Source organism: Pogoniulus pusillus, chromosome 19 (genome assembly GCF_015220805.1).
Source record: "Pogoniulus pusillus isolate bPogPus1 chromosome 19, bPogPus1.pri, whole genome shotgun sequence".
NCBI classification, from domain to species: Eukaryota; Metazoa; Chordata; class Aves; order Piciformes; family Lybiidae; genus Pogoniulus; species Pogoniulus pusillus.
Window position 1 is genome coordinate 20,280,096 of NC_087282.1, and position 23,567 is coordinate 20,303,662.

The 23,567-nt window shown below is 40.6% G+C and overlaps 1 protein-coding gene across 4 annotated transcripts in view; it reads right to left on the minus strand.

Moving 5' to 3' along the window:
* AFF2 (ALF transcription elongation factor 2) overlaps window positions 1-23,284 on the minus strand; it is a 357,624-nt gene extending 334,340 nt beyond the window's left edge. For all 4 annotated transcript variants that reach the window (XM_064159592.1, XM_064159590.1, XM_064159591.1 and 1 more), the window contains exon 1: window positions 23,124-23,284. In XM_064159592.1, coding sequence (XP_064015662.1) covers window positions 23,124-23,170 — 47 coding nt within the window. In that variant the 5' untranslated portion in view covers window positions 23,171-23,284. The remainder of the gene's footprint in view (window positions 1-23,123) is intronic.
* Between the last annotated feature and the right edge of the window lie 283 nt (window positions 23,285-23,567).

Consider the following 23,567-nt stretch of genomic DNA (forward strand, 5'->3'; position numbering starts at 1 on the left):
AACCCCTTCCAACCACCACCACCTGCTTTCCAAGCACCCTACAGCAAAACCATCTATTGTCCTGAATAAAACCTGTGTCACTCTAACACGAAGTACAGCATGAGGTGCACCTGAACCACAGTGGTGTGCAACTGCTACTTGATCTGCATAATTTATACAAATTAATGTAGATTTGATACTCAACATTTCGACAGGGACTGCTGTAGGCCAGAGAAGCCCAGAGCAGCAGGATCGCACCTACCTCAACATGGCGCCCGGGCCTGGACACGGCGCCCTCCCTGTAACACTAAGATCGATCACTCTGGTGCTTCTTCCATGTTAAAACCCGAAGAAAGCAATGCTCTGGCCTCTTGCCCAGGCCAGGCACCCCCTCTGCTGGGAGGCAGCATCAGATGTCTCTCACTTGACTCCTCCCTGGAGTAAACAGGCATCCAGTTCATTCGGATGAGAAACAACTTGAAGCAGGAGTGAAAAGGCCTCAGGCCGTTAAACACATCACACAGGGCTCACTCCTGTCCCACCAGTGTCTGATGAGAGCTGTCTGGGACCTCAGTGAGAGCACAACCAGTTTCATAGCATCCCAGACCCCTAGGAAACAGCCTGCCCTCAGTCTGCCCCAACAAGTGATTTCCCTGCTGCTGGAGGAGGAGGGTGGTTAGGCCAGGCCATAATGCTGATCTGAGCTCCGGAGCAGTGGCCACGGGGGACAGCAGCATCCCTGCCACTGCTGCGCGCTGATGCGGTTTCACCTGCGCCTCACACCGCCTCGATTTTATGGCAACACACACACAATCATAGAATCATAGAATCACAGAATCAACCAGGTTGGAAGAGACCTCCAAGCTCATCCAGTCCAACCTAGCACCCTGCCCTATCCAATCAACCAGACCATGGCACTAAGTGCCTCATCCAGGCTTTTCTTGAAGACCCCCAGGGACGGTGCCTCCACCACCTCCCTGGGCAGCCCATTCCAATGGGAAATCACTCTCTCTGTGATACAGTGATACATCACTGCATCAAGGGTGAGAGATGTGATTTTCTACAACTACATGGCCTGTGCAGACTGACTTCCAGATCAAATTGTGCAGTAAAATGAACAAACCTACTTTAAAGTGATACAACAACCATGTTCCCAGTTCCTAAGGAAGCGCCGCTCCCTTACAGGGCCAGCAATTAGCTCGTACTTCAGACACCTTTCCTGCCTGAGGAACAGTGCTCACCTTTATCCTGTTTCAAATTTACCCACTGGCAGAGGTGCAGGAGAAGTCTCTAGAAACTAAGTTGCAAAGCCACATTGGCCTAAATTTCCTTTTTTGAAAAGTTTCCATTTTGCTTTGTCAGAGGCTGGTAGCTGGGCTGAGGAAAGCCTGTAATGATTTTGCCTTTCTCCAGGCCCACTCTAGAATGCATCTATTTTGGGGTTTTGTTTAGATCTGTCGCAGCTTTCATACAGTTGATCACGTTGTTTTTCTAACCCGCCCTGAACATCTGTTGGCTTTTTCTGAGGCTGCATAATCCTTGGTTTTGGGGTTGGTTGGTTTTTTTTTTCCTCTTATGTATTCCACTGCTATCAGCAGGCTGTTATTCTTCTTTTTATTTTCCAGTGTGCATTCTATTTCTTCTAATTGTTAAAAAAAAGCAGTGTTTAAAAAGCACTGATTCTTTCTGACCCCATCTTAGCCTGATGCCTGCCATTTCTTTCATTTTCTTCTGCTGGTTTGTTGGGTTCTTTGTTTTTGGGTTTTTTGGGGTTTTTTTGGGTTGCTTTTTGTTTCGTTGGTGGGTTTGGTTTTGTTGTTTTGTTTGTTTTTTTTCAAAATGCATCAATGTAAAATAAAATAAATGTTAAAAATCAGCTCACAGCAGACTTAAAGGTGGCATGGGAAGACGATGAAGGATCTTGTTTTCTGAATGATAAAAATCAGAACTTCTAAAAGATGCCAGGCTGGCAGCCCTGCAGAGAACAGAGCATACACCGTTTAACCACAAACCAGACACGCACACTCTCAGCAGGACCACTGCAAGCACTGAAAGGGGAAATAGCAGTCAAACCTTGGCCTCCTTGCCGGGGCTGCCAGCAAGGGCAATAATTAGTGCCAAGCGCGGGGGTGGGTTTTTTTGACGTTCACACTGGGAACTGCTTGGAGACTACAATTATTTTGCATAGCCTAACAAACAGTTATCAGATGGTAACAGCTTTCGGTCACTACCAAGCTGGACAGCATTCAAATCTAAGAGATACATGTATCTCCACAGCCAGCAAGTCTCCTTACCCAAGTGATTACAAAACAAGTAAGATTTTGAGGTTGACAAGAGTCCCTTTTAGCAGCATTTGGATTATAAAATTGCTCTGACTCACTGCAGCGTATTGCTCCCTCTTAATTAACAGAGCTGAACTTTGTACATGTCTAGACTTCCTCCTGCAGAACGGCAGATTTTGGCCTTCATGAATATCATTTGAAGTCAGATTATTTACAGACCCTCTATTAATTTCAGTCATTTGTTTCAAACGTATTTTCCACAGAAACAAAAATTGCACCAACTGCTGGGCCATTTAATCCAAACTTAACAGTTTAGATGTTTTATTCAGCATTTTAAAAAGGATTGTCTTAGGGAATTTTATGTGCTGCATTTCTAATGTTAACTTTACAGATTGTAAAGTGCCTTGGGATGCACTAGCATGAAAGGCATTAAAGTATTGCAGGATTTAACCAAAGGTGTATTGCACTAAAAAGAACCTTTTATGAAAGCACACATAGATAAAAAAAACCCTCATCACAGTAATGCTGGTGTTTATTAGGAGATGCTCGGATTTGTTTCTTAAATAAAAACAAATTTCCTCCTCCACTGGCAAAAAAATGACCCTTTTCTAAATGGAAAAAAAAATATTCCACCAGTATGGACAAGAAATTGCTGAAATTTTATACTTTATAGGAGAATATATTTCCTACAGAAAAGTATGGTCTTTAAACAACCCCAAAATTCGCATAAAATTAAAAGAAAGTTAGGGAGTTTCCTACTTGGTTGGGTTTGGGGTTTTGTGGATGTTTTTTGTTTGGTGGGGTTGTTTGTTTTTATGTTTAGACTGGGTCGTGTTGTTGTTTTTTTCTTTATGTATAGACAGGTTTTAGGATTTCTGCTTTGTGATTTTTTTTTCCCTACTAGTTGGCAGTTCGAACAAATGAGTTAACTTTATTAATTAGCTTGGCTATTGTTACAGGGTTATGGATACAAAAAAAAATAAAGGATGAATCACACACATTTTGATCCATGCTTCCTATTACTATCAAAAAGTTGCATTTCAAATACAAGAAAAAGCTTGTACAGCTAAATCCCTCGACACGCCTGGAAATCAGAGAGTAGGCTTGTACACCAATCACTTATGAGAGAGGATTTAATGTCAGTGGGTGAAGTTCACCACTGTAGGAGGAACAGCATTAACACAGACAGAGCAGCCTTATCAAGGAGAAGTGGGGTACTTTATCAGGCTTTATCTCCATCCTTCAAATGGGACAGTGGATTTGATCTTCACCACCTCCCTCCCTATATTCCACTTTTATAACACCCAAGTACTCAAGCCTGTGGTTTCAATCCAGAGACTATTACAGCCTGTTAAAAAAAAAATCAGTTGGTTTTAAAAGGCTACAGATAAAGCCCAAAGAAAGCATCGTGGATTTCAACTCATAGGACTAAACAAAAGATCAAAGTTTAAATGCAGATATATATCATATTATTCAAGAAAAGTAACACTGCTGGAATTCCTATCATTGTGACATCAGAAGATAAGCCACAAACAACCACTTTATATGCCAGATCCACCTTTTCATTAAAATTACATTAAAAATAAAACATGGTGATGAAAGTTTAAAAGCAGCATACAACTCCTACCATGGAGGGAAGGATTAGTTGTCCTTTGCATTCTGAGTATGAAAGTTAATGTGACAGGCACAATACACACTCAGAGCTTCAGATCTTCTTTGAATGATAGGAACATTTTCTCAAAGGCTTTCAGTTACAAAATAGCCCTCAAAGAGATTTGTTTCTCGAGAGTATCTGTAATCCAAAAACATTTCTTACAAATACAGCTGAAAGCATTCATTACATTTATAAGTGAAAACTTTCAGATGGCCTTAAATCCAGTAACATTCTCCAGTTTAAAGAAAAACAGAGGAGCTATGCCTTCCAATTACAGAGGGTCATAAAATTGAATTAAAGGAAGATGATACTTTTTTAGCTAATGATGCTTTTTAACTACCCATCTCTCTTGCCTTTCAAGTACTATGGCATTTTCAGTTACACATTTCTTACATTGTTTTCACAAGAGTGTCCTTTCAACCCAAGTTCAAAGCAAAATCAACTCATACAACTTAATTTACATTTCTTACTGTACTCATCACATTCCCATTTCATTCCATTCCTTAGAGATATATTTCCTCACGAAGAAAATCCAAACAACATATGCTACCAACTAACATTTGCCAAATCACTTTTCCTGCAATGGACCTCAAACTATGAAACTTGCAGCTTCCAACCCTTGGTTGCTCTCCTAACTGCACTGTAAGCACTGTCAAGATCCTGACACAGATCTGAGTTTTCCCACATACAAACTCATGCACCTTTCTAGCATTTCCTATCTAATGAACATGGCCACCAAAACAGGCTGATGGAGGTTTTGATCCTCTATATCACTAGACATGCTGACACCCCTGTTTATCAGGCTGCCAACTAAAGCATAGCTGCAGTCAGTTACTCTGATGTGGTTTAACGTACGATTGTTACTACAAATACAGCCCCTTATTTAAACTCAGTGTTTTGCAAGCTGTGCACCTGTATGACAACGGAACAGTAAAACTGGGGACTCCATGAAGAGCAGTCTTGATTCTCTTAAGCATCATGCTGAATACCATTGACTGAAACTGCAGCCCAATACAGCATCTTGTACCATAACTTCTTTCTCTGTGTGTTCATTATACACTAATCGCTTAAACATCATAGCACCAAGTGTTGAGTTATCTCTGTATCTATCTCAATATCTATAATTACTTTCTCTTTTGTGAGAACTAGGACAGGGAGTTGTAGCCCTCAAAGATTACAGATACTCATCTTCCTAAGCCTGACTAAGCCTAAACACACAACAATTATAAGACGGTAAACAGCAGTAATTGTACACTAAATGTCTTTTTAAAGAGCCAAATGTGCACTTAAAGTTTAACTCCCACTCACTGCTGCTCCAGAACAAACAATAAATTACTGAATACAAAACTGAAAACTTCAAAAAAAACCCTGCAGCATGTTTTCCAGGCAGGGAGTTGCTGTAATTTTTTACCTTTTTCTCATTAAAAAAAAAACCAAACACCAACAACCTTGTAGACATAATGCAATATAGCTTCAATAATGGATTACATGTAGTAAAAGGATGAAATGATCACATAATCCAAAAACTAAGTGTAGCAGCAGATAACTACCATGCACTGATAGAAAAGGGAACACCCAGAGAAACAGGCCACCTTCACCCTGGACATGAGTCCATCTGCATTCTAATTTCTCAACAGTAAGTTTATTGCCTTATCTATTTTAAAGTAAGGGGTTACTTGCACCTGTATGCCTCAGTAAAATGCAGCTAGTTTCATGACCATTATAAGCAACTATGGCTTCCTCTTTTCACTGGAACAGGTGGTATGCACAGGGCAGAGAGCACACAGCTACTTTCATCCCACGTGCATAAAAATTAACTCTGAGCTATCACTCCAGTCCCATTCGTAGTGAGATTACAGGGTTCTGAAACTCTGCACAAGCCTCACACTAGATTTGTCTTGTGTGGGGTTGTCAGGAAGATTGCTTTGGCTGGTTCTGAGGGCAATTACTACATAGCAAGAGTGAATACAATTTAGATTACAGAAGGCGTCAAGTGCAGTAACAAGGGGGAATGAAATACCCTCTTCCTTCTGGAAGTGGCCAGAGCACAGAGGAAGAACTTTGTTCTGCCAAAGCCTCTTAAATGCCAGAGGACATTGGTTTCCAGAGATACCTCCCTTAACACACCAACATAGTTACTGGAGGAAGACTGAGGAAAAGAATTTTTAAAGGTAATAAAATGTAGCTGAGAACTGACAAAATCCAATTGCTCTGTAGCATGCTCTAGCATGTTATTGTATGACAGCTCTGACAATTAAAATGGTCATGTGCACTAATGCCAATGCCTCATTATGGGATACATAAAATATACTAGAAATATTCCAACATTTCCAATGAATACCTGAGACATCTACCACCAGAAGCATTGTGTTGGTTTCTTTCTGACCACTTCCACGTCTTCACTTCCAACACTGAATGCTTAAACACTCAAGTCAGGAAATGCCCTCTTCCTTGGCAAAAGAAGCACACTAACACTGGTACCATTTTGCTTGGATAGATGAAAGATACTTGAAAGACCTCAAAGCATATTTACAGCTACTGGGCATGCTGTAAACTGCCTCTAAAGACAAGTGTATGCTAAAGTATCCATTTTAAACGGAGGCAGAGAACAATGATCTGATCAAAATCCCAACACAGTGTCCTCCAACAGGAACTGCAGATTTAGTCTACAGCCATCAAAGTGGTTGCTGATGCTATTTATTATCCAACAATTACTGCTATAATAGTGTCTGGAGACTAAACAGTTAGTCCACGCTACTCTGTGGCACACAAACATGTGACAAACTACTACACTGGGATTTTACTGCAGTACAAAAACTCCAGGAACTAATTGTCCTTGCACAAAGTATCACAGGACAAGGGAGAAGGTCAGAGGACATTCTGAAAACCTCAAGCTTTTCTGTTTTAAAAGTCAAATCTGATCATTTTTAGTCTCCTCAAAATACAGGTATTCGTTTTGAAGGACACCATTACCCTGAACACAGCAGCTAAGCAAGCCAGCACCTTTCAAGTCTACTAAACTATTCTCTATTTGACCAGAACTTAGATTTAGTTCAGTCAGTTAATATGCCTTATCAGCTTCATGACAATTAGTACACTTACTAACAGCAGTAAAAGCAATAGAAATGGTGTCACAAAAAGGGCTCTGTTACATTTCTGCTGTTAACCACTGGAGACTCCTATCTGATCTTACCTGGTGATCTACTTGCTCTTATACTGCCAAGGATACCCACTTACTTTGCCCTTAAGCCAGACAAATTACTGTGACAAGAAGCAGACTTAGAGTAGCTTCCACTCACAGATCACTTTAAGTACTTAACAGGTCATGTGCTATTAAACTACCTGATTTACCAATTTCTTTTGGCTTACCCTGGGCTAAACTGTTTTAGTTGGAGAGGAAGTTTGGGTTTGATTTGCTTGGGTTTTTTTTTCCCGGGTTTGCTTTTTTTTCCCCTTCTTCCTCCCTTGCTGGTTTAGTTTAACCATGCATGTGTCATAATCTTTGTGCTATTATAGTTAAGGGCTCTTGGATCAAAAAAAAAAAACAAAACAAACCAACAGAAAAACAAAATGCATTTTTCCTTTTCTTTACTTCCCAGTACACATTATTACATGGAGACTTCTTAAAGCAAGTATATTCCTTGAAGCAATCAATAAGGCCACTTTTTTTGGTACTTTTTTCTTAGTCTCTTAAGGGTATTAATTAGGACCCCACATACAGAAGATGCCCTCTCAGCTGTCAGCTCAGAACTTTACGTATTTTGGCCTGGATTTGGATCCTGTATTTGAATCTGGAGTTGACAAATTCCAGATCATTTTTTATATACAGACACACGGGGGTTTTTTTCTGACTTTCACTTGAGCTGCAGGGTCATGAGGGTATAATTTACAATGCAGAGTAGTGTTTTAAGAAAATGGTAACTCAAAATGTAATTGCTGATGTTTTCCCCCCTGACACGAACCAAACATCTTCCTTTTCTATTCAACACAGAACCATTGAGCTACGTCATTAGACCAAATTCTTTTGAGCATAAGGCTAAAATTTAACCTTTGATGAAATTTGCTGCTTTAACAACAAAAGGAGCATTGTCCTATCCTTCACATGTCACCATTCTTAACAACTTAGAATTAGATAAGACCTGGGGAAAAAAAACATTAAATCTGTAAATTGTACTGCGTAGCATATAATACAGGCAGCCAAATGACTTTATACAAGGAGAGATACTGCCAAAACCCAAGCACTGAGTCAGAATTTGCACCTTAATTTTAAACTCCTAGGCTTTTCAATGGTTAAGACAGACTGCTAACATTAGTTCAGTGTTATCTGGTTTTGGAATAGTAACTACAGGGGCAAGGACGATTTGATACAAACTGAGTTGAACTGCAGTGAAGGTATTGCCAAGCCATTTTTTGAAGAACATACTTGAAAGACTGTCAAAAGAATCCAGAGCTCTGAGATTCTCATGAATTCAAAACAATGAGATGCTTAAGACTCCATTCACACACACACACACAAAAAGAAAGAAAAAAATGGAACTGAGGAAAAACAGGGACTTAAATATTTCCAAGTGTAAGAAACATGCGTTTTTCCATTTCAAATGAGAACTTTAACACTTCATTCCTGACACACAATGAAAAAAGTGCTTGCATATAACCCAGCCACGCTAGCAGCAAAATGAATCTCCAGGCTGTGCAATGATCTAAGAAAATCTGAATGGGCATATGGGAACAGCTCGTTTTGCAAGACCTCCAAAACCAACCTACTGATAAACACCGGAGGGTGCCTGACTGCCTGCATACTCACATGCCTCTTTGTTGTTATTCTTATTCATTACTGAGTCATTATTATTATTTAAGTGCCGACAATGCACTCATGAACCAGAACAGATGCAAAATATCCTGTGCTAATGAGAAAATCAAAGCCTTTCTTATATTAGCAATTTCATATTATAGGATCTCTTTATTTTTGCCAATAAAGCACAACAGTAATTAATACAGCAATATTTTCTTATTGTTCATGAGTAAAGCAAGTAAAACTGTTCAGATTCTGCTTTGGCTCTCCCCCCTACCAGCACAAACTACAATAAATACTATTGAAGTACTTCTATTAAGACAAACAGCTGCCAAATAAAATGCAACAAAAATCCCCCATAAAAGGCTGTTGTCTGTGTACTCAGAGATACAGTCAGTACTCACAGAAAATAAACACTGTGGCTCTGCTCTTTCATATTTAAATACTTACACTGTGCCTTATTGCCTTAACCATCTCACAGGATAATTTCTTAACTGAATGTCAGAATGTTCCATCAGGCCTCAGTGTATTACAAAACTGCAGGTGCAACATCAGCTCACCTTCCTGAAGAGCAACTAGGTTCATATGGAATGAGCACGTGCTCTCCACCCTTAAATTATGCTATTCCATATATGAGAAAGCTAAGATACTTCTGTTTAAGAGTTGTGCATATAGAAGGTACCTAATTTGAACATTCTCTGACAGCAGTGATGGATGTGTGCTCGAGCCACGTGCAGCTCCAGGATGATCACTCCAACAGGCCAAGTTTGCTTGGAAGGAGGGTGGCTGGGGAAGGCTCCTTTGGCTCTCCAGATACCTACAATGCTCAGCTCCTCCAGTCCTGCTGAAGCCATACATAAGCACACAATGGAGCTGTGTTTGCTTCTTATGACTACCCACTTTTAAAGCAAGGTCAGATATTAGAGCTGCCTCACATGTGCAGGTAAACTTGCCACAGAGGATACTTAAATGTAACTGAGAAAGAGGGCACTGTTCATTCACTAATGCCAGATGGAAACTACTTGCCCTCAGCAAACAAACCCATGCATACTCCCTGGGTTTGGTCCCAAAAACTACAACACAGGGTGTATCTCCACCTCAGCAAGCATTACTGCCCTTTTGAGAAGCATCTGTATAACAGGAATGTATTCACGGCTGAAACCACTTCTGTGACAAGGGTTTGCTGCTTCAATTTCAGTAACAAACACAATTTAAGCAAAAAATGACTCCACTGTGACTGTACAGCTCAGTCAGCAAGTCCATCACTGCTGCAGAGAAATGGCCAGTGTGGAGCAAAGAGCTACATTCTCTTACGACTTCTCCTCAAAGTGGGCTGATGAACGACATGTAATTCTTAGTCTTAATGAAGAAGCTTGCTGGAGTCTGATACAAGGCCAATCCTGCACTGGGAGTCAAATCCTGTATTAATACTTTGGCAATCCAGTACCTTCTGCATGGGCAGAGCCCAGCACAAGCCTTCCTGCTGACCCAGGGACTACAGCTGCTCCCACTGCATTTGCAACCAAAACTTGCAAGCTTCTGATTTACAGAAGAGGCTGTCTACACATTTTATATCAAAATACTCCTACTGATTTGAAGTATGTGGGAAAAGGAGCCAAGATTGAAAAGTCAGAGCCAGTAAAACTGCACAATGTATCAACATACGAAAATATGAATGAAGAAGTTTCATCCTTAGCAAGTTCTCAGAAGGGAGAAGCGAGATCCTGAGAACATGCTTTTCTGACTGAAAAGAAAACTAAAAGATCTGGATACAAACTCTCTGCTCAACATCAGAAATCAAGAGAACCTCATGTTCAGAAGACCATGTCTGGCCCGAAACACTTAAGGGGATTAAAGTGAAAACACAAGAGCCTCAAAATAAAACATTGATGAAAAGATGACCTGCTGCTCTGACTTTAAAGGTCTACATGAAAAGAAGTACCAGTTTTAACAGCAGCATCCTGCTAATGACATACATGGGGGAAAATAATAAAATAGACAAACAATAAGTTAACATTTCAGCAATAAGGGATAAAAAATGCCTAAATTTAAATATTGTGTTAAGTATTTAGCTTTCTAAAGAAAAAACAGCTGTGCCTTTGAGTCAGAAGAATGTTTTTTACAAACACTGGAATTGAGACAGATGAATGACAGTTGTGCAGTTTGATCACAGCCGACAATTCCCATTTAAGTTCAGAGGAATGCCCAACCTTCATGTCTTCTTAAATCAGCCATAAGTCAACATGCACTTATCATTAAGCACGCACTTGGATCTGCTGACGTAGGCAGCACACTCAGAGTCAAGTACTGCATCTACTTAAATACCTTTTCTTGCAGGATCTGGCAATGCACACACATGTGGCCATGCTGCTAAAAGCCATCATTTTCAGGTTTTTGACAGTCCTCCCTTGCTGCATCCCCTCTTTGTTTTTTTTTTTCCAGATGGCTATTTTCTTTGCCAGAACATTCATAACTCCCTGTATTACTCTTCCTCCACACTGGGTCTTAACCACAACTTCTAAAGCACACTGATGTTATGATATACAAACATGTTCAGAAGATATACACACTCAGACACACCAGGGGATAAAACAGACTGGGAGGAAATGAGGAACTTTATGTTACTGTCTTTTCTAATGAGATAGAAAGTGGCAGATGTAAAGATTTCATTCAACCGACAATCTCTTTTATGATATGAATAAACTACTAAAACAGATTTAATCCTTTATAAAAATCAGATTATAAGAAGCAGACAAAATCACAACTTTATTCAATACACCATTTTATCCAGTGTGACTAATGCATTATTTGTATGAAGTTAAAGTGGAGCGTTGGAAAGCTATGAAATAAATCAAATGCTCTACTTTATGTAATCTTAACAGACAGATCCCATTAGGATTCTACTATGCATAGCTGTTGGTTAAAATCATTGACCAGTATCCTTATAAATTAATCAACTGAGGTAATGCTGCCTTGGTTGTCATCATTTGCTACTAATCTACATTTAGAAATCACTTCAACTTTCAAGCCCTCTCACCCTTTCTTCAAACATCACCTAACCATTAATTGTTTACAAAAGACCTGGTACAATGGAATTGTATCATTTATGTCCCTTTTCTTTCCACAGATATTAAAACATACATTGACACTGCCTTATAATTACATAGAAAGATATTAAATCTTACTCAAACATTCTAGCCTGCCTCATTTTTTGGACCTTTTATCATTGAAGTTGAATTTGTATGCAGACCGTGTGAGTTTACACAAGTGAGAATCATGACAAAATCTAAAATGACTCCGGATCTGGTTGAAATGCAGCTAGCAGAATACACCTGGTTATGGATATACAGGAGTTAAAAAAGCTTTCTAGATACCAGGTTATTTGTAGAGCAATAGTGTGTTTTCAAACACATGACTTGTGCTGTGTCTGTGTGTTTTATGCAGTTTCCAGTCATGTTTGCTGGATATCTGCATGTCATGTGCTGCAAGATTCATGAGCAGTCTACAGCCAAAGCAAATTCTCACACAACAGCTTGTCTTGGGTAATTGGGAATGAACCAAGCAGACTGACGTGACAGTAAAGTGTATTATTTATTATCCTGATGAGGGTAACACCTAGTCATGGTCTACAGTCCCCACACGCTCAATGGCCTGCTGATGGGGCTGTATAATTCTGAATGAGCACACAACTGCTTTTTTCTACACAGATGACAACATCCTCTTTAATTATGTTTTCTCACCTATGATCCCTCCATGTACACATTGAAGAACTGTCAGTTTGGGCAAGGGCTCTTAAGGTGAGAAGGAAAGACCGAGCAGTAACGGAAGTATTGCAATAGGTTACATAATGCTTCTGGCATTCTACCACAGAGTAGGTAAAGGTCATCTTCTCCAGAAATGGAGTGTGCAAGCAAATGAAGCTCTAACCAAGTATGTTTCAGAGTTTAATAAACCAAGGAAAAACTTCAACTGGCTGCAGTAGCCTTCATCTTAGCTTTACTGGACCACAGACAACTGCCAAAGCCACAAAGACAACACTTTGAAGTATGCCACTAATAATCTCCCTACTTGCCTTAAAATTATGCACAGGATTCCAACAGAAATCATTCCCTTCTTCAAAGCCCAATTTCAGAACTAGATTCCACCAACGCAATCTATTGAAACAGTCATGCACAAATACCTCCTGCTTCTCTGGGACATTAAAAGTAAAGACTATCAATTTGGTTTGCTGCCTGTTTTCCCCTGAACCTTGAAAGAAAGGATCTTTGAATAAATATTTGCCTCTGTACTTTTTTTTGTACATCACAAAGATGTACTCTTCCTAGTGCTTGCTAAATGCAACACAGTAATTTGTATCCCCAAGTGGTATAAATAGAAAATATGTTCAGTCTAATAACATATGTGAAGAAAACTCATGGCCAGGGTTAACCAACAAAGCAGTGGTATGCTAGAAACAAAGGCAGCTGGCTCAAAGAGCAACAATGCGTCTGAAAAAGTGTGGATGTTCTATTCAGTGAAGCGCCCAAGACATGATGTTTACTTCAGCTACAGCTGCATATACAGAGCTTTGTTATAAGACCTGGGAAATGACAAGTCTTCTGGAGTGACAAGATTGCTCTGTCTCTGAAGGTCCATGGTCTTCACTGTCCAGATGAGAGCAGGGTAAATTATATTAAATATGCACACTGTAAATTAATTCTGACCTTCAGAAGAGCTTCTCTGCTTTGATTACCTCTACCGGTAGATATGCTCTCCCCAAATCCTACCATTTCTCTTTATGTGCTTGCATTCTCCCTACTAATATATCTCCCCAGGTTCCTGTCTTGCTCTATCACCAAAAGCGTTCATAAACATTAAGGGATTTAACCTCATCACACCCCTGTGGAATAGGAAAATATACCCATCAGAGTGGGCAAGCAGTGAACTGGAACTCAGCTGACAGCAGTTCTGACCAACACTGGGTTCTTCTTCAAATCACTTTGCTCTTCTTTCTCCATCCCCTCTTGTATAAGAAGGGGTAATGATAAAGACTTCTCTACAAAATGCCTCAGTCTAGCAGTAGAATTCTGAGATGTTATTCTTCTCACTTTACAAAAGGAGGTAAAGCAGAGAGACATAAATCATTGCTTGAAAGGTCTGTGCATAGATACATCATCCCACTTTTCTAAAGATGTGTCTGATATCATAAGCACAAAAGCTGCATCCAACGTGGGACCTCAGCACATAAGCTATGCTATAGACAACATGCACCAACATCATTTGCTCTTGTACATAAGATAGTACAAGCAAGGTAGTGAAGGACGATGTAGGTAGAGTGACATTCAGAACACAGAAAATGTTCAAAACAGTTCCCAGCTGACCCCCAGGAAGATGAAAAAGTGAACAGAAATACCAGATAAATGTAACTACACAGCTGGCCCTTCTCTCTCATGGTTTCCACCTGAATAAAAAAAAACATAGATTATCAAAGATGTAAATATCATTACCCCACTTTGACAGACACAAAGTGACTTTTCAACAGCAGCTAGTGCCAAAGCCAGCAAAAGAATCTGTGTTCTATTCCTGAATATATATTCACCTTGATTTAGCAAACAACAGCTTTGCCAAACATTACCAAAAAACAGCAAAGCAACTTAGGTCCTTCTCTAAGCAACTGCTGCCCTCCTCAGCTGCTGCCCAGTGCCTCAATCCCTTCACCTACCCCTCTTCAAAAGACTGGTGAAGACAAATGGGCTTCTTCCCAACGTGCAATGAAGCATAAAGCCACAAAAGTCAAAGGACTGCTTTTTGAGTAAATATGAGCTCCAAAGCCATTGTCCTCTCCCACAGAGAAGATCCATGAAAATGCTTACTATAGCATATGCACAGTATTCTTTACAGCTCCGCTTCCCTGCTGACCACCAGCCCCAGGGCCCAGTTCGCTTCCCATTACAATCAGCTTCACCACACCCACTGACTTGTAATGGAATTCTTTCAGGGACCCTAACTAATGAGTTTTTAAACACTTGTAGACAGAGAAGATAATTCCTCATCATTATTCTTCATAGGAAATACCAGGAAGAATGTCATCCCATTGTTCTACAGGAAAGAAACTGGAAGAATAAATCACCCCCACGTTCAAAATAGCAGTCCAAAGCTTTTATACATGAATTGGCCAACCCAAGCTACGGGCATCTCACCTGAGAATTGAGGACAGAGACCTAAAATGTGTGCAATCTTCTGAAATTAGGCCCTGTGAAGTCATCTCTCACACTAGCTTCTATGCAAAGAGGTTCATAACCAACTGGTACATATTCTTCCAAGTCTTGAACAAAACATTCTCAGATACAAACATTATTACTGATGGCAACACAGAAACACAGTCATCTGAACACTGTATTACTGCAGAATCTTAGTTTCTTTCATGACATAAGACTGAAATAAGTGAGATTTGGCAATCCTAAAAATCCATTTTATACCTCCTGATTTTATATTTAAAGCTCTGCATTTGCTTTCTCTGCTGATAGTTGTTTGCTTTTTTTCCCCTCACAAGTGCAATATTGACCTAAACCAGTGATACAGTAAAGGAATGAAAAATGAACAAGTAGATCTACATAATGGATTGTTAGCCTCGGATCTAAAAATATTTCACATGAAGAACATTCCATTGTGAAGCCACCTTCTCAGCACAGATTGCAAGCCACTAAGTACTGCTCCAGTTTTACCCAGTCTTATTTTCTGCTGTCTATCATTTCATAAGATACCATCGCCTATCATAAGGGTTTACACTTGAATGACCAAGAAGAAATTTTTAACTACAGTCAAATCCTAACAATAGTCCACAGAATCACAGAGCCATTTTGGTTGGAAAAGACTGTTGAGTCCAATCAACAACCTAGCACTGCCAAGTGCACCACTATGCACCACAAGATGTGCCACAGGGAAAAAGCACTAGTCTCAGTAGTACGAAATCTGCAGGTTTGAGCCCCAGGCACTGAAAGCGATGAAGAGTTAGAGAATTTACTTAACCCACAACACTATGTACACCCACAACAACACAAAAATAGCTATCATAATACTTGTCAAAGGAACAACTGAGTGATTTTTAACTTGGTGCTCTACCTCATTTTCTTCTTTGCTGGTTGTTAATACCCGAGTCCTATAAAAACATATAATTATGAGTGGGCTATTCATGTCTTACTATAACTGGTAGTGCCATGAAGCATCTGAGTCAGGAATCTGAACTGCTGACTACAGCTCCTCACTAAACAAGACTCACATGCTGCATGTAGTAAATGGCATTCCCCCACTCTCTTTGTCAACCACACTGAAAATCAGCTTCTAGTTGTGGGACTATCTTTAAACCTCACTTTCTCAACTCACCTGGAGTAAGGACTCATGGACAATCTTCACAAAAAAGACACAGATTAACTGGTGGGATCACATAAGAAAAAAATTGCAAGTGAGAGTTTTCTTCTCTTGGTGGCTTGGTTTGAACACATACATAAAATGTCATTAAAATGTGAGATAAAGTCTTACAGAAGAAATTATTACTGGCCAGACCTTTGTTCAAAAGTCATAAGAATTTATGGTGTGGATCTGCTATGTACCAGTTGAAAAACAGTCTTGTCATGATAAAACAGTCTGTAACAGCTGAGAAGTTAACTGCAGAAGTTTTGGGTTATTCCTTTAACTCTCTAGTTCCATATTGTTTCAGGTCTGTGAGCCCAACCCTGTACATCCACTGCACTCAGCAGCAGCCTTGTTGAAGATAAGAAGCTATGTGCAATTCTTCTCAAGTCTCTGTGAAACTGGACTCAAGTACAGAGCTTTTGAAAACAAATCTCCCAGTCCATTCTGCAAAATCTTCACTAACAACTTCACTCATGGATGCAGATTGAGCACAACGTGTCTTTTCTGAGAATCTCTGGTCAAACAGCTAAACAACTCTATCAGTAGAATTTATTGAAAATGGAGCTTAAAAGCTACTGATGTGCACGTTGCCATCTTTCCTCTCGTTTTTTATCTCTACAGTGGTCCATTAGTCAGGACTAATGTACCTTCTGACCTCTGACCAAAGCTATTAGAACAATTTAAGCAAATATTCTGATTACAAAGCATCACTATGGAACATTCAGTAACAATAAAAGGATGAAAGAGTTGCCTTTTCAAGTCACTGTTGTGACTTTCTAACTCCATTATATTATGAGTGGTCTGGAAGGGTATACTAATGTGACATATTACTGGATTTACTATCTTCCTTTTTAATGCTTAAGAAAGAATTCGTGGCATTGCAAAACCCAGACTTGCAGCAGTTTCAGTTTTCAGTGCTAATAGATGTTTGATGGCTTTATAAAATCCATTCTGTTAACTGCAACCAAGAGAACAGATTTAAGCGTTCCTCCCCATATTTCTTTTCGTTCTTCTCAGAAGAAAGGCAGTAAATTTGAATCGGACAGGTTCAGAACTGGGCTCTGAGGAGTTTTTCCACATGCATAGTATTAGGTGTGTGCAAAGTGCCTTGCTGATCCTGGTCATTAGAGAGCTGCTCTGCATTTCATGGAGCACGCCTTTTGGCCAAAAGAGGGTCAAATCAGGATTCTCTGAAGTCCACTGGGAGCATCTCTGTTGATGTCACTGACAACTGGCTCAGGTCTAAGCCGGAGGACAGCATGGGTACTTAATGGTATTTACCATTTATATGCATCTAACAACTATCCAGAAGCCAAATCCTTCAAGCCCTCTACACAAAGAAATTTCATTACCTCAAACTAAAGGCATCAGGGAAAGACCAGGATGAAGTCTATTTGTTTATCTGCTTATCCCACATTGTAGTTGAAGTACACAAAGTGTTTCCCACCATTCTTTTATTTTTTTTTTAATGAGATTTAATATTTGCCCTCTGTTATTTGTGCAATCATACGAAGTTGCTGATAGATTTCAGGCAAATGGATGTGCACTACACAGTTGAAAATAACATCAGTTTCCACTACTAAATAGATGGAGAGCTAGGGTTTAGTCATTAGTAATATGTGTTGATCTCTTTGGAGTGATCAAGAACCCAGTTCAGTAAACCTTAAACTTAAAATCTGAGTAGCTCTTTCAACAGGACTGCTTGTATGTTTAAAACTACACACCTGCCCATTGACCTTGCTATGTTAAGGCCCATGTGTGTTTTCAAGGTCTTAGTGTAAATTTCGTCCTATCTTGCATGATGGGGATTTTGCTTGATACATAAAAATAGAAGGCCTTATAATATAAGAAGCACCACACCATGCCTTCCACAGCTCTGGAACATACTGTCACAGTCCTAAGAAGCTCCAAAGGCCAGCAGTGTCCACCCTTTTTCCTTCCCCCCCTCCCCGACATTATCTGCTATATTTATTTAGCTTAATACTTCACAGAAAGTCCTATTTCCCCTTTAAATTATTTCAATTTTAGGTTGCAGAGGCAGTGTTGCCACATAAACAAAAGGAGTAACTCTGCTGGATTGAAGGACCTGCATCACAACATCATGCTTTACTCCAAAAGAAAATCCCAAACAGTCTAATTGGCATTCACATACAAAGTGCTTAAATGCTCTGAACTTCTGCCTGGCTTCCGAATGTGGAACAGTATCTGAAGTATCAACTCTCCCTCTCAATTTGTGTATTTTAAAAGTCATTAAATTCTTGAATGAATCATTAGGAAAACAATTCAAAAGCTGTTAAACTGATAGTAATTTTGCCTCATAGGATAGATGTGAGCTTAATGTTTGCAAACGGCCAAATTCTTTTAAGATTTACACTCTGTGGAGCTCAGTATCAGCCAGGGAAGAATCACTAAATCAGGATGTACTTCAAGTATAGGTTTTGGCCTAGCACTATTTTTGGGCTTCCTCGGCTGCTTGTTTTGACAGCATCTAAGCCCCTTCACCCACCCACCAGCAGCCACACAATCCATCCCTTCACACTTTAAAAGTAAATTCAAAATAAAACATTTTCAAATCATTAACTTGAGGATGGCTGTAACACAAATCCAAAGAGTAACTGCAATTCAATTGTAATATTTCTTACAGTGAAGAAAGGGAGGGGGAGAGAAACCTTACAGAAATCCATTTTAAAAAAAGTCTTTTTACTATACTAATGCTCTTACCATCACCACTCCCCCCCCAAAAAAAAAAATCAAATCAATCTAACTCCCAAAGAGCCTATCTACTCTATTTCACACATCCCCATCAGAAACACAACACTGCTTCCCCGTTCAGAAGACTTTTCATTTACTGAGCTATTACACAGGCTGGTGAAAGAACAGTAGCTGCAAAGGTCTTCTACAGAAGCACAAGGCAAAGAGAGAAGAGGGAAGACAGAAGGTAGGTGAAGGAGAGGAGAAAAGCTGGAACTGAAACAGTTCATCTTTGTATGGAGAGCAGGATCACCCCCTCCAGGTTGAGGACTACGTTGAAAGCACACACTGCTGTGGGACGCAGTATGTTTTTGCACTCATACAGGAGAGGAACCTGGCCCACAGATGGTCTGTTCTCAGCTTTGTCAGCCACAAACAGACCTTTGAACTTTCTATTTATATAACAGTTTAGTGAGTTTAAGCCTCTTCCTGTGTAACTGGCAGTTTGCTGGTTTTGCTGTAATTAGGCTACTTGTGATACATAATATAAAAAAATAAACCCAACAAAGCCAATTAACAAAAACCAAGAGGCTTGTTTCTCTGCAGTCTTCCCCAGCACATCTGCATAGCTACAACACTTTTATCTGCTGATTTTATTTCCTCTTCCCGAGTTTTATTTTATATGCCTCAATATGCATTCTCCAGCTTCTTTAAAAGACTAGAGAACTTAAGAGAATACCAATACCAAGAACAATAAATATCATGTAAACCATGGGTCTCTCTGCCTTTGTTTGTGTTCATGGGGAGCTATATGTTCTGGAGTGGTTGGGTTTTTGTTGGGTTTTGTTGTTTCCCAGCTGGTGATTAATGGCACCACCTTACTCCATAAGTAGGTTCAAATCTAGCCACATGGTCCCAGGACACCTCAAGATTTCATTTACTCGGTTACCACAGACAAGCGTGGAAAGTGATTTAAAAGATGAAATTTGATTTTTAACAGCAAGTGGTCCCCTTGGTGCACACAGGCATTCAAGCTTTTCATTATATCCATCTCCCTTCCCTTCTCCCTCATAGAATGGCTCATATTGAATGCAAGCCCAGGTAAACATATCTTCCTCATCTAGGCAGACTTTAATTTTGGCCCTTTCACCTCTGCCAGATTTAAGAGTAATTGATAATGTTTTGGGGTTTTTTTCTGCTTTTCACTTCTGGCAAAACATCTACTGGGGGTATCTGTGGCCTGATTTTACACATTTTACCCGAATGCTAACAAAAAACCAAAACAAAAACAAACCAACCCAACAAAAAAAATCAATAACCCCACACACACCACTCCCAATCAACAAAACACCTTGTTCTTACATTACTGTGATCTTTCCTGGTATGGAAAACTAAAGGGCTGATTCTGCAGTTTGTAGCAAGACAAAACTCCCACTAGTCATCTGGAATGCCAGGTGAGAATTTAAGAACACGTGTAGCAGCAGCACACGCTGCAACTCTTGACAGTTCTTGACAAAATATGTTTCAAGAAGTGACACAGAGGCATGCCTCCACTGAAGGGGTGGGGGGGGGATTAACTGTATTTCTCCCATCAGCTCAAAACTTTTGGAGAATCATTTCCTGATACAATGGCAATGCACAGAAAGTGTTATCTTTGCACCTTTTCATGAGATTAACCCTCCCCCAAAAATCTCTGCTCAAGCTATGGGTTTGGGTTTTTTATGTCTGTTTCTCAGGCTAACTGCGTTTCTGTTGTAGTCTGCATACAGGTAATACATACAAACACCCACACAGGCTGTGGGCCTGAGCTTGCCTTCTTGGCGATTGCAGTACAGATTAGCAGAAGTTTGGGGTTTGCAAGGAATGCAGAAGAGGGTCTCTAATTGCCTTATAAACGCCTGTGAAATACTCCTTACCAAGGCTAGCTTACAAACAGAAGGTAGCAGGGCAGTTACAAAATAACAAGTAGCCATTCAATATTAGATATACTTATTCATAAATATTATGAAGCAACCACACCATGTTTGATACACAAAGATTAAGAAATCTTGAGTGAATGGACGTATTTCTTGGTATGTAAAGATGTTGCATGTGTAACATACTACATACATGCACATGAAAATATTCATGGATGAGCTAAATTGAACTCTCCTTAGGCAACACAAGTAGTTGTCAGACATCCAGCCGAGTACAATACATGTAATATTTGTGTATACATGTAGATTATGCACCTACATATTATATATGTGTGCACTTACTTGCATATACTAATTGGATTATTAAAAGCTAAGTTCAAGTTGATCTCTGCAATAAGTAATTGTGTGTGAATGTCTGTGCCACATAGAGTTTGTGTAGATATCAAACACTCTGAACAGTCAAAGTATAAATGTTCTTTCCTCGCAGACTCCAAAAAGCATGAAAACTAATAAATTTCACTATATGAAAGCAAGCAAATGGAATTTCTAGAAATGGCAATATACTCATATTTTATAGAAAAACAAAGGCACAGGAGTTGCTTTCTTTCTGATGTACATCTCTAAATCCACATAAAACCATAGTCAAATGAAAGTAAGTTATTAAGCAAACATTAGAACTCAGTATGTATAATGTCTTAGCATTTGAACTACACCCACATATTGGGTTGTAACATATTCTATTAAATTAACAATGTTACCCATACTATAAATTAGGCAAATTGTATGCAAATATTTGAGTAGTAATACGGTGGTTATCAGTTGTCTGCAAAATACATTAGTGTAGCAGCGTACAGATAGTGTGGTAAAAACATAGTATTTAATTGAGCACTAATTTTATTGTGATTATTACTTTTAAATAACAACAGCATGGTTATTAAAAGATGTGATACAATGGTTTATGCAGAGCTGAGGAAACACACACATGCTCCAAAACTCCCGCTTACAGATTAATTCTGATATAGTCTAATTTATGGTTCTAAGGCTTTACTACGAAGTGATGTAAAATAGAATGTGACAGCTATTTGGTTCTGATTATCTTGGATTTGCAACTGTAACTGTTAGACTGTGTTTAGCAAAATGATAGTTATTTACAAAATATATTATCTTTTCCTGAGTGTGATGTTTATACTGCCCACAAACTAAAGCAAACCCTCTGCAAAACATGAGGTCCAAACACGCATGCAAACATACAATCTGTGTGACATTTAGAGATTAGGATCACAAAATACAGCATTTTAGTCTCTTTCTTTCTTGGCGAACTGCAGTCCAGCCTAAAAGCATTTAACAAAGCAGTAACCAACCACTGTATTTCTTCGTGCACAAAGAATTAGAACTATATTTGCTCAATTGAAAAGTAAAGAAAGAACCGATAAGGCCAGTCAAAGGATAAGCATAATCTCATTACACTGCTGGGGAAGTGACTAAATACCTACCCAAATTCTAACTTTTCCAGCAACTTGTCATCCATCTAAAATTCCTTAACATTCAGTTTGGTAACAAGTTCACACTTACGTAGATGCACCGACCTTTGCAAGGTGTGCACCTATTTATAGAGAAATATAAACCTAAAAATCCACTCTATATTTTTTTATATATATATATATATATATATAGAGAGAGAGAGAGAGAGAGAGAGAGAGAGAGGAAGAGGCAGAGATGAAAGGGAAGGAGGAAAAGACCTGTTATATCATCACTGGGACTGATCTTCCCACTTCCAAAACTAACTTCAATAACGCTTCACCCAGAATACAAAACCAGCAAAAACAGCAAGAGAAGCCCCCACACTAAGCAGGGCTCCAGCTGAACTGTGCCACAGTGCAAAACTACAGTTGCCTTTCTCCCGGTGAAAGGAATATTGTCAGTGACAGCAGTAAACACAACATGAGCAGAGCCGCGATCCCAGGGAAAACATCGCCTCTCCGCACCGCTTCCCGGCTCGGGGAGGAGGACTGCTGCTGCTATTTCAGCCGGCAGCCCGGCACATCTCAGCGCTTCCCATGTTTCTTCTCCCCCTCGGGCCAACTTCGTCCCCCAGCCGCTGGCGGACCGCGAGTTGCCCCCTACCAGCCGGAGCTGGCGACGCAGCTGCGCAGCGCTGCGCGGCCGCGGAGCGTGGTGGGAGCCGGCCGGCGGCTGCCCCGGCGCGGTTCCCCGCGAGCGCAGCACGGACCCACTCCCCGGCGGGCACCGGGCGCTTCGCCCGTCAACAAAGGCTAAGGCACCGGAGGAGCGAGCAGGGAGGAGAGGAAGGAGGCAGCTGTTAGAAGAAGGGTGGAAAGACAAGGGGGGAAAAAAACAAACCCAAAACAAACAAACAAAATAAAAACCCACCCCAAAAAACACCCCAAAAAACCTACCACTGCTGCTCTAAGTCCCAGTCCCTGAAAAAGTCGAATAGGTCCATAACGATCTGGTGGGGAGACTCAGAGAAGTGATGTCCCCTCCCTGCCCCGCACCGAGCCGAGCAGAGCCGAGCCGAGCCGGCGCGGCTAGGGCTGCCCGGCCGGCATGGGCAGCGGCGGCCGCTGCGGGGCCGCGCGGAGCCGCCCGGGGCTCGCCGAGCGCCGCCGCCGCCGCCCGCTCCGGCCGCCGCCAGCAGCGCGGCGCGGCTGGCTGCCTGGCTGGGAGAGGCAGGCACGGCGGCGGCGGCGGCCCCGGCGCACGCACACACACACACACACACTCGCACACCGCGAGGGGAGGAGCCGGGGCGGCCCGAAGCCGCGGCATGGAGCTGCCGCGGCAGCACCGCCGGGATCTGGCGGAGCCTCGCCGCTTAGGGTGCGCGGGGAAGTTCTGCG